The sequence below is a fragment of the Rhea americana genome, unplaced genomic scaffold (genome assembly GCF_003343005.1).
Source record: "Rhea americana isolate MKP2758 unplaced genomic scaffold, rheAme1 scaffold_253, whole genome shotgun sequence".
NCBI classification, from domain to species: Eukaryota; Metazoa; Chordata; class Aves; order Rheiformes; family Rheidae; genus Rhea; species Rhea americana.
In genome coordinates, this window is record NW_028186372.1 from 580029 (window position 1) to 594258 (window position 14230).

Genomic DNA, 14230 nt, shown 5'->3' on the forward strand with positions numbered 1-14230 from the left:
CCGGCGGGCCGGGCGCGGGGCAGCGGCGGCTCGGGGACTGCTCGGAGCCCCGTGCGGAGCTGGGGCGGTTTCCTGAGCGCTGCTGGCGGCGGCGGCGGCGCTGGGCTCCGCCAGCCCCGGGAAAGCGGGGCGGTTTGGTCCTTCTGGAGCTGGAATGCGCTTGGAGGGTTTGTGGGCTTTGTGCTCTCGGTAAGGTCCTGTTCGTGCGAGTGTCGTAAAGGAGGGCTGGTCTCGCTCGTGTTTTCTCCTTAAAAACGTTATCCTAACAGCTGAGGATTTGCTCTCTGGGCTTGCAGGTCTGCTGTCTTTCCCTCTTTGCCCTATGCTAGTAGAAAAGCAGAGTGGTTGGAATAAAACTTCTTCTTCTTTGCAAAAGAAGAAAAATATTTTAGCTTTAAAGAAAGGAGACCTGTCTTGGTCTCTTGCGCACAGTGTMGTATGGGCACGGTGTCCTGTGCACCCAAGTCAGCATGTTTATCGTCGTTCCTATAGGCCTACCCCAAACTGTACAGCTTTAACTACGTCTCTACGCTTAAAGTAAAACAACTTTCCCACAGCAGTGCATTGCCTTAGCAAGAGTGTAGGAGAAAATCTAAGATATACTGGTGTACATAACGTTGGTACAAAGCTGTCTTAAACCTACAGTTAAAGGTATGCTGGTAAGTGGGATAGTATATATAAAAAAATTGAAGTAGCATCTCTAACTGGTGGAGTTATTTTGGCGTAAAAATTTGATTAGCCCGGTTTTAAATTAGTAGTGTGGTGTTTAGACCTCTAATAAACTTGTCACTGCTATTACCGATTCAATTTTGAATGTAATAGTTCGGTGTAGATTTTCATTTTGACTTAATCTAGAACTGAAGTCTGGATTAAGTTCAGGCTGTGTAGGTATTTTGTATCTCTGCGCTTTCTGGAGTTGTCTCAAATAACACTTACCTAGTAATGTTCATGAAGACATTTTTTCCTGAAAAATCACTTAGAGCTGTCTCACAGTATACCGAGTGCAGGTATGCAAAATAAATACAGAGTTCATGTGTAGCCATATATTTTTGGTTAGCGCTATATTTAGAAATYTGAACTGAACAATCCTTTAATAAATTGCAATATAGTAGAAATAGTGAGGCGTATCGTGCTGAAGAATAGCTTTTTGTGGCAAATAGCAGAAGCCTGTCTGCTTAGTCTTCTTGATAGTACTTGAGAGAAGAACTAGAAGGTATATTCTGTGAAACAATACTAATAGATTGTTATTTATCAGATTCGAGGGAGAATCTGAATACTCTAGTCATGGCCCCAAGCATAGTCATTCTGCACTGTGCAAACTGGTAATTTCCAATTTTTGCTTGTGGACTCCAACACCCAGCTGAAAGGATGGCATAGACATTGAAGTGAGACTAAATGACAGGCTGCAGCTTTTATAAATTATAAATACAGGGTTTAGTCCCCAGGTATAGTGTTCTGTACCTATACTTGCAATATGTCAAAAACTTCCATCTRTTTTGGGGGAAGGGTGGGGAGATTTGGTTGCAGAGATCTGGAGATCTTCATGTGGAAATGCAAGGTTTGATATCCCATTTTTCTGCCCTTCTGCTCTGCCATGCTGACTGGACCTTCCAGTGGCTGCAGCTGGTTCCTGCAGCTGAGGCCTGGCCAGTACTTGCCCGTGCAGCACTACCGGTCAAAGCTCTGCTGGCTCTAACTCAGCCTTGCTGGTGTTTGTACAGCCACTGCCTTTGGGACAGAGGTTTCCCGGCTGTGACTTGTCTTTGTCCGATACGTGGAAAGGAGGCCATCTCAGCAGCCTGTTTGGCTGACTGCTCTCTCTGGCCATTTAGTTAACTTCAAAAGCTCTCGGTACACCACCCTGGCTGCAATCCGTGGCTCACGGTAACAGCCCCTCTCCGAGGCCTGTGTTCACATTTGAGCTGAACAACCCCTGTAGAAGAGGTCTCCCTTCACCATTATCTGTTGGTGTGCTGCTGCTCCGCCACACTGACCCTGAGGACAAGTGACATACCTGCAAATCAGGCTGGAGCTGCTGGCAGCGAGCTGACCGGTTACGCTCTAAGCCATCCTCCCTGAGGAGCAGAGCTGCTAGCTTTACTATTCTGAATGGTTTAATTGATTTAGGACCATGTTTGATAATCAAGACAAACATATTTGTATATTTATCCAGAGCCAAATGCTAACCTTAAGTTTTGTTTACATTATCTATTACATAGTCCACTTTGTGTTCTCTGAAGAATATTTCTGTGTTGATAAATACATAGTTTTGTATAATAAAATTCACATGACAGAAAGCTGAAAATCTCCTAGTACTATATTTTTAAATAATGGACACAGTCTCCTGTAATGTTATTCTAGTTTATGACAATATTAAGTGGTGTTTAACTCAACAAGCAGTTCTGCTRGGCAGCTTCATATGGTGCCTGTTCATGTCTGTAGTAGTGTGTTGATACTAAATGTTTGGTTTTGGTTTTCCTCTAGTAAAACTTGCAGATTCTTGGCACAGTACTTAGGACTGGGTAGTCGAGTATTGGACAAGATGGTGCATGATCTTGTTTCCTCTCGCAGCTTACTAGAGAGCCCTTTGAACTTGTACTATAAAATCACTTTTAACTAGAGCCATGGAAAAATTATGCAGGAATATGAAATACTCTGAGAACAAGGTGTGAGATTTATTATGTAGCTTTTGATATTTTAGCGATGTTTTATGGTGCCAATGCAAATATATACTATGAAAGCAGCTTCTAATGGCTGAATAGAGCTTCCGCCTGGACCAGAATTAAGAATGCTAAAAAACTGACAGCTTTGTTTTGTACTTTCCCTACTCCCTTTTTAGGTGAAGGGAGGTAAAATTGAAAAAGCTCTGCTTTTSATATTTCCTCCACCTGTTAGGTTAACATGAGTTGTCTTAAAGCACTATTAGAGCTACTTCATTCTTCTGGGTAGCTATGTTACCATTTTCCAAGAAAGATTTACTACCCATATGCAAGTATTGAAATGATTTTATCTGTTAAAAGAATTTTAGAGGATGTAAAAAGCAACTTTGTGTTGCTCATGCTCTTTCTTTGGATGTTATGTATCAATAGGTCTTGTCAATGTTTAAATTGTGTTCTGATCCACTGCAAACAATTGAGTTTTACTTCATTTTAAGCTTCTTCTTCAGACTGTCTTCACCATTTTCCTTTGCRTGTCCTCTTTTCAGAAAACTGTAGAAAATAAAATTTAGTGGAAGGACATGCTTGTTTATATTGTATTTACTTTAATTATTTTGTATTTAACTTGGATGTTATCTTTGTTTGTGTAGTATGCAGACATGCCATGGCAATTGGTGAATTAAAATGTAAATTGGTGTATTCATAGACTTGACAGAAATAAGTCATGATTAATTCTTATTTTCTTTTCAAAGAAGAAATATTTCTGATTTTGCCTTTTAAACCTCAGCCATGTGTTTGTTGAATGCAAGCAGTAAACTTTGATTATTTGCAGGTGCCTTGTATGTCCACTTGACRGATGTATTCCAACATGGTGTTGTTTAGACACTGGAAGGAAGGAATATTCTTGTGATCGTTTGTGCGTATGTGTGTAAAGATGTGACAGATAGTCATATCTGTAAGGTTATTACATGCACAAACACAGTCGACTGTCTTCAGGCTGGATTAGTTTCTCTGTATTAGAACTCATGTTACTGGATCTTTTGCTGGCACAGGGATGCTTCCTGTAGCCAGATCTCTTGCGAAGGTTTAAATGCAGTTATTATAAAAGCCTGGACTTTGTGGAGGTAGATACTATTTTAGAAAAGGCTTTTACCTGTCACATGTGTGAGAACTTAACAGGCTTTTCTGAAACAAAAGCACAGATGTCACTGTTGTTCAGGCTTCAGTCATTCAAATTCCTTTTGCTTGTGGGGAGACTAAGGAGAGCTGGATCACCTGTAAGCAGTGGCTGGAAAGGGGCAGGTGAAAAGTCGGCTTCATGATGGAGAAGTAGCTGTGTGAATGCCTTTTGCGGGGGGCAGAAGGAATTCTGGGCAGGGATTCTTCAAGCTGATCACGTGCTGCTTGTCTAGCTGGCAGTCACGTATAACACTTGAGCAAGGTCCAAAAACGGTACGTTGGTAGGAATCCTGGGCCCTCCAGTCCAGGCGGTATGGGACGAAGGACGTTGCTGTTTCCCACGAACATTATCCACTAGAGTGGGGCCCTCATCTTTAACCGGACAGCTGTTAGCTCTGCAGCAGGTGATGGTGGCCAGTGTATAAAGCTAGTCTTTGAAGTGACTAAAAATTGAGTGTAAAAGATTACAAGGAAAACCAACTATATAGCCAAAGTTTGCAGATCAGTTCTAGCAGTTTTTATTTCCTAGAGACTGAGGAAGTTTCAGTCTGAGGCCAGGAAGGAGGGGGAAAAAACTGTACCTTTTGCTGAAGTATTTGGTATTGGTCACTGTCAAAGACAGGTTATTGAATTAGAATTATCAGACTTGGGGGGAGGTAGATTTTCATTTTAAAGCYGATATTCTAGGATCAGAATTTCATTGGCAAGATGTAATTATTGTAGTCCTGTGAATCTACATAATGCGACTTGTCGTTTAGGGAGGTTGCTCTGAGCCTACTTTTAAAGCAAGGTCACGTTCTGTCTCTTATGATGTCCTTATTACAAAAGGTAGCTTGAATACCCCACAAACTTGATCAAAGGCTGGAAGGTGTGGGCTTTTACTTTCCTCTTACCGTAAGGATAAGACTAATCAGAAAGTTTCATTTATTTTCTGTTGATTTTTATCTGTATATCTAGCAAATGAGATCTGTTGGATAGAATTTTATCTTATCTCAACTTTAATGCTAGTAGAAAGATTTTAAATGGATTGTACCACATTACAGCACGTACAATTGCAGCATAAGATACTTGTTGCCTGATGAATACAGGATTAAAGGTTATAGGGTGCTGTAGCTTCTGTGTGGCGCGTTTAAAACAATAATAGACTGTTAGAGCTCAGCTTCTAGAAATAGCTCTTAAAAGTGCAGAAGACTTGGAGCCTGTTCCTGGTTGAAGTGTGACTTTTTCAAGTGATGAAATAAGAGCTGTAACAAGATAATAAAAACTCAGCAGTAATTTTGTCTCTTGCTGTCCCGTAGTAGGCCGACCAAGAGTTGTCCAGTTACTTAGTGTCTTGTCCTCATTGACAAGCTTCTGAGGAAAGGCTCATCAAATATAAAGGGCTTTGGACTTCATTAAAAATTAAATCGTATTTGACCAGTTAAAAAAAAAAAAAAAAAAAAAAAAAAAAAAAAAAAAGTAGTCCAGAGAGAGATTATGGCTGAGCAGAGTGATTTATTGCGCCATAGTTTATTACAGGATGCTATACTAATTGTGTACTATTAGCTGCTTGGCTCTTGCCAGATTCCATGCACTTTTTTTTTTTTTTTAAAAAAAGGTTTTATTCTGTTGTTATCATTTAGGGAACCCCAAGGATAGGAATATCTCATGTACCTACGTGGCATTTAAGTTTTTATGATAAAAGTGATTTAAGCTGCAATTTTTTTGGATATAATGACATGCATACTCACCTTAGATGGCAAAACCCACTACCTTTTGTGGTTTTCAGCATCCAAGGGATGAAGCCCTTGTAAGCCTGTTCCTTGGCTTCTTTTTGTTTTGTGTCATAAGCTTTTAGAGTTTATTTTTGCCGGAGTAGGTTACATAGGGCAAAACAAAGCCTCTTTCTTGAGGATTTAAAGAATACTCACTATAAAAAGCACTATGCATACTTATGTACGTTTTTAAAAAATGGAGCTAAGGAAGCTAATGATTRAAACAGTTGGCCTTGTCCAAAAAAGCTCATGTTGTAAGCATGACTCTTGTCTTATAGTACAGTTGAATCTATGGTGATGCAGCRGTCTGGTTGCATGGATTTGGTTTGAGGAAGCTAGTAATTGAGACAGAATAAGCCTTGGATTTTTTTCATCTTGGTTTCTAGGATTTCGTTCAGTGGCTTGTGTTTTTATATATATATAAATGTTTATTGTATGTTTGTAAAAACTGCAACTAAATTCATTATTAATTTCTTGAATTAATTTCACGTGTTTTTCAGCATAAGTGAAGTTTAACTTTTGTGAGAGTTTGAGGTCAGTATTGTAAGGTGCTGAATGTCTTCTGTGAAATGCAAAGCTCGCACAAATCTAATTTCAGTAACCGTGGATGCTCAGTATCTCCAAGAAGATATGTGCCAATTTTCCACAGTGAGCCTTTGCAGGACCTCAGATGGCTTGACCTTTACTGGGAACTGTTCCTGAAAAATCTGAGTTTTAGAAACTTGTCTAGCAAAAGGTCTGTTATGAGAAAAATATTCAAGAGACTAAAATAAAGAAGCAACACACTGAAACTTTAGTATATTCTAATTAGTATCACTGTATTTAAACCTGCAGTGTGTGTGCTAAAATTTTAGTTTCAGCAGAGTTTTGCAGATTTTTTTCCCCTCCCTGAAAAGATCCTAAAGTAAAGGGTACTAGGCTGTTTAGTGTATTATGTGAGCATCAGTTTAAGTCAGATTTACTCTCTTTTATTTATAAAATGTGCAGCTCTGAAGCTGGTAACTTAACTACTCTTATGAATAACAGTGTTCACATCACCGTCATTAAGCAGCAGAAAACTGCTTTTGACTTCTAGGGCAGATTAGTGTTGTGCAGTGTTGATTCTTTTTTCTAATGATGATGTGATTGGACACTAAGTATCCTTTGGAATGAGAGCTTTCAGTCCATGGTTTTTCTGAGCTATTCATTCTTTGACTAAGAATAGTTTATAGTTTTTAGAGATCTTTTTTTTTCTCTGCCCCCCTGAGAAAGAGCCGTGCACTTGGAAATTGCAGTGATGATCACAATACACAAATTTAGCTAGAATGCAGGATACATTGCAAAAGAAAYATTTGTGCCATATGTGAAATGCAGTCCTGACTTAGTCAGAACTTTAGTAAGCTGTAACATTTGGAGTCTTTTTGCTTTGAATGTACTGGAATGAACCTTAGAACTGGATTTGAATTTAGTGCAGGTGCTGTAAGACTGCTTACTCTGAATTAGCAGTTAAAGTTTCATGTAACTAATGTCTCTGAAATACTGAGCATGCTTCCCCTCATCAAAAATATCCTTGGGAATTACTTTATACTGGTAACTTACTGGCAGCAAGTTCTTGATTACATTTTGCACTTGAAGAGAGGTAAGTGTCTCTGGGTCTGAGCATCAGGCCAAAAATTCGATAGTTCTCACCTTTAATTCCTCTCTTTCTTCCTTCCCTCTGCCCCCTCCACATTTTAGCAAAATTACATACCTTTTTTTGAGCTTCGGATCCTGCACCTGTGAAATGGTGGAAATGTTGCCTTGCAGGAATGTTTTGTAAATTATTTAGGTGGAGTTGAGCACCTTCAGAATGAGAATCTCTAAATCAGTCGCCGAAGATGTTTTGATGTGTGCTTCCCTGAGATGGCCGAGCTGGCCTAATGCCTTGCTGCTGTCAAGAGGGCTGATCCTTTTCCTGGCATGTGGTCTTGCACCTCTTTCTCCATGCTTTTGGAGTAGAGGGAATAAGTTTCTGAGTTCAGTGAGCTGGGACTGAAAGAGGCAAGCTGTTAGATTGCCTCAGCCCCTTCGGTGTGATGATTTTTTCCATTTGCTTTGGTATTTGCTGCTTATGTGGAAGCAATTAATCTATCAAATATTTTGGTATACACAAACTTTAGTTAGGCATCTTGATAGCCCCTCTTTTTGCAGGCATGCCACTAAAATTTCTTCTTTATGAGGATTCTAGAGGCATTGGGTGAGGGGGAATTAGTTTAAATAGCAAGGTGCCCTAGACAACTGTATGTGAATTTGCTGTGGTATTCAGTTACATCTCCAAATATGTGATAGGAATATCCTTTTTTTTAACTTCCATGACTGAAGATAAAAATGGGTATTTCTATTGCATATTTGACTTCTGTGATGATTTAACTCAGTTTTGTTACAACGTAAAGYACTTAGCCTGAAGGCAAGTTTGAAATATATTTCCAGAGTAGTGTGTGTACTGTCAAAAACAGGTTTTGGTGTACATAGTACTATTGTATGCACAGCAGTATGAATATATCCTTTTTACCTATCCAACAGGTTCTTCAGTCTGACTGTATCTGGATGCATAATCATTTATTTGCATGCCTAATTAAATAAAATAAATAATAAAAATAAATGAAACTTGTATCTTCTGATTTAGCTGACTTTGTAAAGTAAGAGAATGGAAGTGTTGGTTTGAATGTCTGTTATTAGGAAAAAAGTGTAACTACTGGGGAAAATTATAGTAGTTGTATGAGGCTCTCTYTTCTTTTGTAGTAAAACATTTCTAGTTCAGTGTTGTTCCTTTTTGCTAGAACAAGTTGAAATCGTCACAGAAGGATAAAGTACGTCAGTTCATGGTCTTCACACAATCTAGTGAAAAGACAGCAGTAAGTTGTCTATCTCAGAATGACTGGAAGTTAGATGTTGCAACAGACAACTTCTTCCAAAATCCTGAACTTTATATACGAGAGAGTGTGAAAGGATCGTTGGACAGAAAGAAGTTAGAACAGCTATATAACAGATACAAAGGTGAGTACTGTGGATTTTAAGCCTTATTTCCTACTTGTGTATATTCTTAATTAAAATCTTTCATTGTGGCTCTATTCTTGTACTTGGAAATATTAACAGACTTTTTCGGCTTGGTTTTTCCATACCTAATAATACAAGTCAAAATATATTTAAGGCCTTGATTTTTGCAAGGATTACATGCAGTTGCTTTATGTAAACTTAAGTTACAGTTAAGTCTTGTACCCGTGTACRAGATCAAGGTCTGGAACTGGAGTTTTGTGTACAATGACTAGTGATTAATGTGGACTGTTGGTGATTTTTCTGGGGGAGGCATATTACTCAGGACTCAGTCCCTTATAGAGTTAAGTCACATACCAGTGATGGACTCTACCTTATTTTTTATCATGATTACAAACAGAACAAAGTCTTTTATCTATTTTATCAGCAGTGCTCAACTGATTTTATTCTACCATGAACATTAAGGTGGATTCAATACAGTAAAACGAATTCAGTGTTTTAGCACTTTAAAAAATCTAAAAATGAGTGCTGTGTTCTGTGTTGGTTTTCATGTGTGCGCATAATCCAAATACCATTTTCCTGAAGTCTTTGTTGGCTTGCGTTAGTATATCTTTGTTAGTGCACTTGAAATGTGAGCATCTCACTTCCAGAGCAGATGTTGACTCCTTCGTGGAAAGAGGACTGACTGGCTGGCTTGGAATTGGTAATCAGGCAATGTAACTTTCCTCTTGGAGGTTACCCTGTCCAATCTCATGCATGCTGGTGATGCCAGAAAATGCATAAAATTAATGTCAGTATAGTAGTTTATGGGGAGATTTGCTTAGTTGTCTTAGTGCAGCTTGTAATGGACCTGTCAATATTGTAGTGTCATTTGTAGTGGTACCTATATCAGCAATCTTATCTAAGATGTCAAGAATTAAGTATGCTGGTGGGAAAGGACCACTGTTCTCTGACTAGAATGAGTCAGAGTATCATGCACAAACAAATATTTGTGATGCTTTTATCTGTGAATGAACATAGCATAAAAACTTCATTATATAGGAGGTTTTATTGCAGTAATTTGCTCAAGTGTTAAACTACTGAAAATACTAATTAAACTTTGTTTTTAAAATACTCACTTTGTGGGCTTATCCCAGAAATAACTTCTTGAAAACATGCTCTCCCTTAAACTCTTGTTGAAGAAATGTTAGTTTTTTCAAAGATCTGAGGAGTTTTGCTTGATAATTACTTTTATATCTCAAAGATCCTCAAGACGAAAATAAAATTGGTATAGATGGTATACAGCAGTTCTGTGATGACCTAGCACTTGATCCAGCCAGCATTACTGTACTCATCATTGCATGGAAATTCAGAGCTGCAACACAGTGTGAGTTTTCAAAGCTGGAATTCATGGATGGAATGACTGAGCTAGGGTAAGTGTGCCATAGGTGCTAGACACTGACAGTGTAATCTAGTATCAGCAATAGGAACGTACAGTGAAACAATGCTCTTTGAGGGATTTTAGAATTACATTGTCCTTTCAGAATGTTTTGAGAGTCTTTTCAAACTTTAGAGACTTTTCAGAATCTGTAATTGCTTGTCTACATCTATAAAAATGCACCTGCTTTCTATGTGCTAGATGCTTAGGGATCCAAAAAGGAGATGTGGGTTTGAGTGCTACTTGCAGCATGAGCATTTTAATTGGCTGCTGTAGAGCTATTCAAGTAGGTGAAGCAAGGATGTTGGTCCACAGTCTAGCATAGCTGGGTTTTCTTTGCTGTATGGGAATGCATGTTGGCTTTCTCTGATTTTTCGGAAAATACTGTACATTATAGAATCTGGTCTATGAGTTAGCATGTGCAAATGAAAATGTGAAGAAATAACAAAGAAATGAAGTTGTTGTATAAATGCAGGTTAGTTAGGGACTTCTTGAATTTTACTTTAATAATCCTGCTGTACTGACAACAAAAAGTTTATAAGAGATTTTAAAAGTTGTATCTTATATGTTATGGCACAATGACTAATACAAAAATAAACTTGCTGTTTAAAATGCAGATGTGACAGTATAGAAAAACTAAAGGCCCAGATTCCTAAGATGGAGCAAGAATTAAAAGAACCAGGAAGATTTAAGGATTTTTATCAGTTTACTTTCAACTTTGCAAAGAATCCGGGACAGAAAGGTTTAGGTATGTATTCTTACTTGTAAACATTTATGCATTGGAATGGTAAATGGCTGCTTAAAGCGGTAAGTGAAAATATTATGATTCAATAAGTCTGAAACTCAGATAACCACACTTGGGATAAAACATGTCTCACTGTTGTGAAAGATAGATGTCAAAGTCAGATATCAGTGTCAGATTTGCGAATTGATTGAAATGTCTGTATCGTTAGAGTAGACTGCACAAATTTATGTGGGAGAATTTTTATTCTATCATTAAGAGCATGCACAATTCTAAGACAATAGATTGTGATCGCACATTAAACGTGTAATTATACCACATAAAATTTGCAGCAATGTACAGATTATTGGAATTTTAACTTTTAGGATGAATTTAAGCTGTAAAAACTGGTTAATTTTTTTTTTAATGTGTTTTTTTTTTTAAAAAAAAAAAGTGTGCAAAGTCTCTTGCAAGGCCAGAAATGCACGTAAATATCTTTGCAAAGTAGAATTGAAATAGCACAAATTTCTGTATCTTGGGCTGGATGACTTTTGTTGTTGCTTCCTTTATAAGGTAAAACTTACTGACCTGTGGCCTTTTTCCATTGGTTCAATGAGAGGGGTTTTTTACATTGTTTCAGAGGGTTTTTTTTGTTTGTTTCTTTGGTTGGTTTTTTTGGCTGATCATGTTTTTCATTAGCATAATAGGTGAAGTACAAGAATGCTGATTAAGAATAATTTTTGAAAAATAYGATTTTAATGGAAATAGATTAATCTGTCTATTCAAAACAGCAAAAATAGGGGAACAAAATTTAAGCTGTTAGCTTAAGTCAACTGTTTAGCTTTTGAGAAGAAATAAAACACTAAACAGCCCGTGAGTTTTTTGTTAGCAGCTTGCAAATTTATTTTTCTCACTGATGGAAATGCCTCGAACTGTTTGCCACTCACCAATTTTGCAGTTGTGTGCTGTGAAAACACAAGCATTCTGCTTTGCTTTTACTGTGCCTTGTGTAGGTGGACCCATTTGGGGGTTAAAATTAATATTGGAAAATAATGAAGTAAGCAAAAGTTCCATGTCTTAGTTATGAATCTGAGTCATTCTCTAACATCTTTCTGTACTTTTTTGTTTTTGTTTGAATTCTGAATTTCGTTGTCTTTTGAAGAAGCTAGAAGAGCATTGCTAAACTTTTCTTTAAAAATACACATGCATATACATGTAGCCAAATCTGAATCCTACAAATAAATGAATGGGCTACTTCTTACTTTGTACAGAAAGCTTGTTTGTTTTGTTTTTTGGAGGTAGGCTGCCACACCAAGGAACATCTGAACAGTAACTGAATTGTGAGAAGCTGGAAGTTAGGTGGTAGTGTGGAATCAGTTTTGCAATCTGATTGGTTTCTTTCAGGTTACTGTTATAACATTTAGCATTTATATAGCACTTCTTGTGTAAAGCTATTTAAAGATGAAATCTTTTTGCAAAAATTCCTGTCATTTGGTAAAAGTGAAATCATAATGATACATGGTTATATATATTCAAATGGTTTTAATCAATTTTCTCAAGGCTTCAGAATAAGCATAACAGAACTGTTATGGTTAATACTTGCCTCTTATTTTCTTCTCTGTATTTCTAAGGTATAAAGAAGAGGGTTACATTGTTTTCCTGATTTATTTAGGCCTATATAGAAATGAGTGTATTGAGTATCCCAGATGGAATAGACCTCAGTAAAAATGATTTAGCAGGAGAACTGACTCTTGCTTTTTTTTTTTTTTAATTTTTCCTTCCCCCTTCATTAATCTTAAAGCTTATTTATGCAGACTAAGTTCTAACAGTGACAAAGTATAATTATCTCAAGTCCCTGTAGCATATATGTACTGTGAGATTTTAGTCTGGATCTAGAAGTGGTGTAGAACTAMGTTTAAAATCTGAATGCTTACTCCCTTTTATTTCTTATAAAGCCAATAAACACACAATTCTAGGCATGAATTTATGATAGGACAGAGTAATTTTGGAAACCTTGAAGGCATTTAATTTTGGAGTGTCTAAATAATTGCTTGTAGCAACTTGCAAATTGATTTTTAATATATATTGGTCTCTAATCTTGCAAACATTGAGTAGTTTAGGCACAGTTCTGGAAATGCATATCCTCTGCATACTTCTGCGTACGTCTTGAAAGTTCCTGTGATATTTGTGTATCATTTGAGAATACCTTTTAACTGATACTCATCTCAAACATTGTTCTCTTTTTGCATAGCAGTCAAAGGAGACAGTCAGTTTTGAAACTTTCACATCTGATCCATTTTTTTGTTCTGTGTTACCAGTTAAGGAGGACTTCCCCAAACAGTCTTGCTTTTTCTTATGAAGATCTTAAAATTTATCCTTACTTTTAAGTTTCTTAAAAAAAAAAAAAAAAAAAAAGTAATGTCTTCCTAAGATATTATGTCTTTGTGCTTTATATGTCTGGCCCCATCTTGAAAGAGTTTGAGGTTGCAGTTTCCTGCAATTTGTTGTTTTAAGGCCTTTGCTTAGCCACAAGARTAACATGGTAATCGTATAGGCACATTAAAATGCACATTTTTTTTTTTGTAGTATTTGTTTATGAGGCACTATAAATATGCAGAGATATTTATATATCTCTGCATGACTTTGCATGCTTGGTACATCTACCGTTAGTGCCTCACAAGTAAATTAAACTTAGATTTCCAGGCTTTCTTCAAAGAACTGATCAGCTTAATCTGAAGTTTGTTTCTATTCACTTTTAGGAAGACTATTTTTTGCTGAAAGTAAAAGCTTGTGTTTTGTACCTGAACCCTCTGTTAAAGAGAAGTAACTAGCCTTTGTTTTTAACAAGCTGCCATTTTCAGATACAGTGTTTTTACTGACCAGTTGTGACTTAAAAAAAAAAAAAAAATCTTGGAGCCTCAAACATGGGCCTTTTTTGTGAAATCTTGCACTCTTGAAGCTGATGGAAAAACCTCCATGAATTTTATCCTTTACTTTGCTCAGGAAGCATTATAATGCAGTTACACTGTTAGAGGAAAACTTATAATTTCAAATACATCAACCAGCTCAGAACTTCCTGGCCCCCCTCACTTTCCTGCCCAACAACTTCTATTTTTTTCCTCACCTGTCAATGCGTTTTGGGCTTTGTTTTATTTGTTATTGATTTCACCTCAAAGATCCCCACTTCCCTTGCTTTTTAAAGATGCAATTTTTTTGGAGAAGGAAGTTTGTTTTATTTTTGACAGTGCAATTGATCAGTTGTCTTGCAGACAAGATTTGATAAGATGTTCTATAAAAAGGTCCTCATTGATTCCTGGTAGTAGAGATCATGGAAAGTAGAGAGCTCAGATACCTGTGTGGTTTTGTACTGTATGTGTAGATGGTGGGGGTTTTATTATTATTTTTAATCCACTAACAAGTTACTGGATGCCAGTGATAAACAATATCTGCATGTCAGTTTAGCCTTTGGCAAATGCTAGGGAGTTTTTTT

The 14230-nt window shown here is 37.2% G+C and overlaps 1 protein-coding gene across 1 annotated transcript in view; it reads left to right on the forward strand.

Annotated features, from left to right (window-relative positions):
* Nucleotides 1–33: 33 nt before the first annotated feature.
* DCUN1D1 (defective in cullin neddylation 1 domain containing 1) overlaps nucleotides 34–14230 on the forward strand; it is a gene marked incomplete at its 5' end in the record, with an annotated part of 19650 nt that continues 5453 nt past the window's right edge. The window contains 4 exons of the mRNA XM_085307107.1: nucleotides 34–189; nucleotides 8389–8605; nucleotides 9846–10014; nucleotides 10637–10767. Of these exons, the coding sequence (XP_085163233.1) occupies nucleotides 34–189; nucleotides 8389–8605; nucleotides 9846–10014; nucleotides 10637–10767 (673 nt within the window). The remainder of the gene's footprint in view (nucleotides 190–8388; nucleotides 8606–9845; nucleotides 10015–10636; nucleotides 10768–14230) is intronic.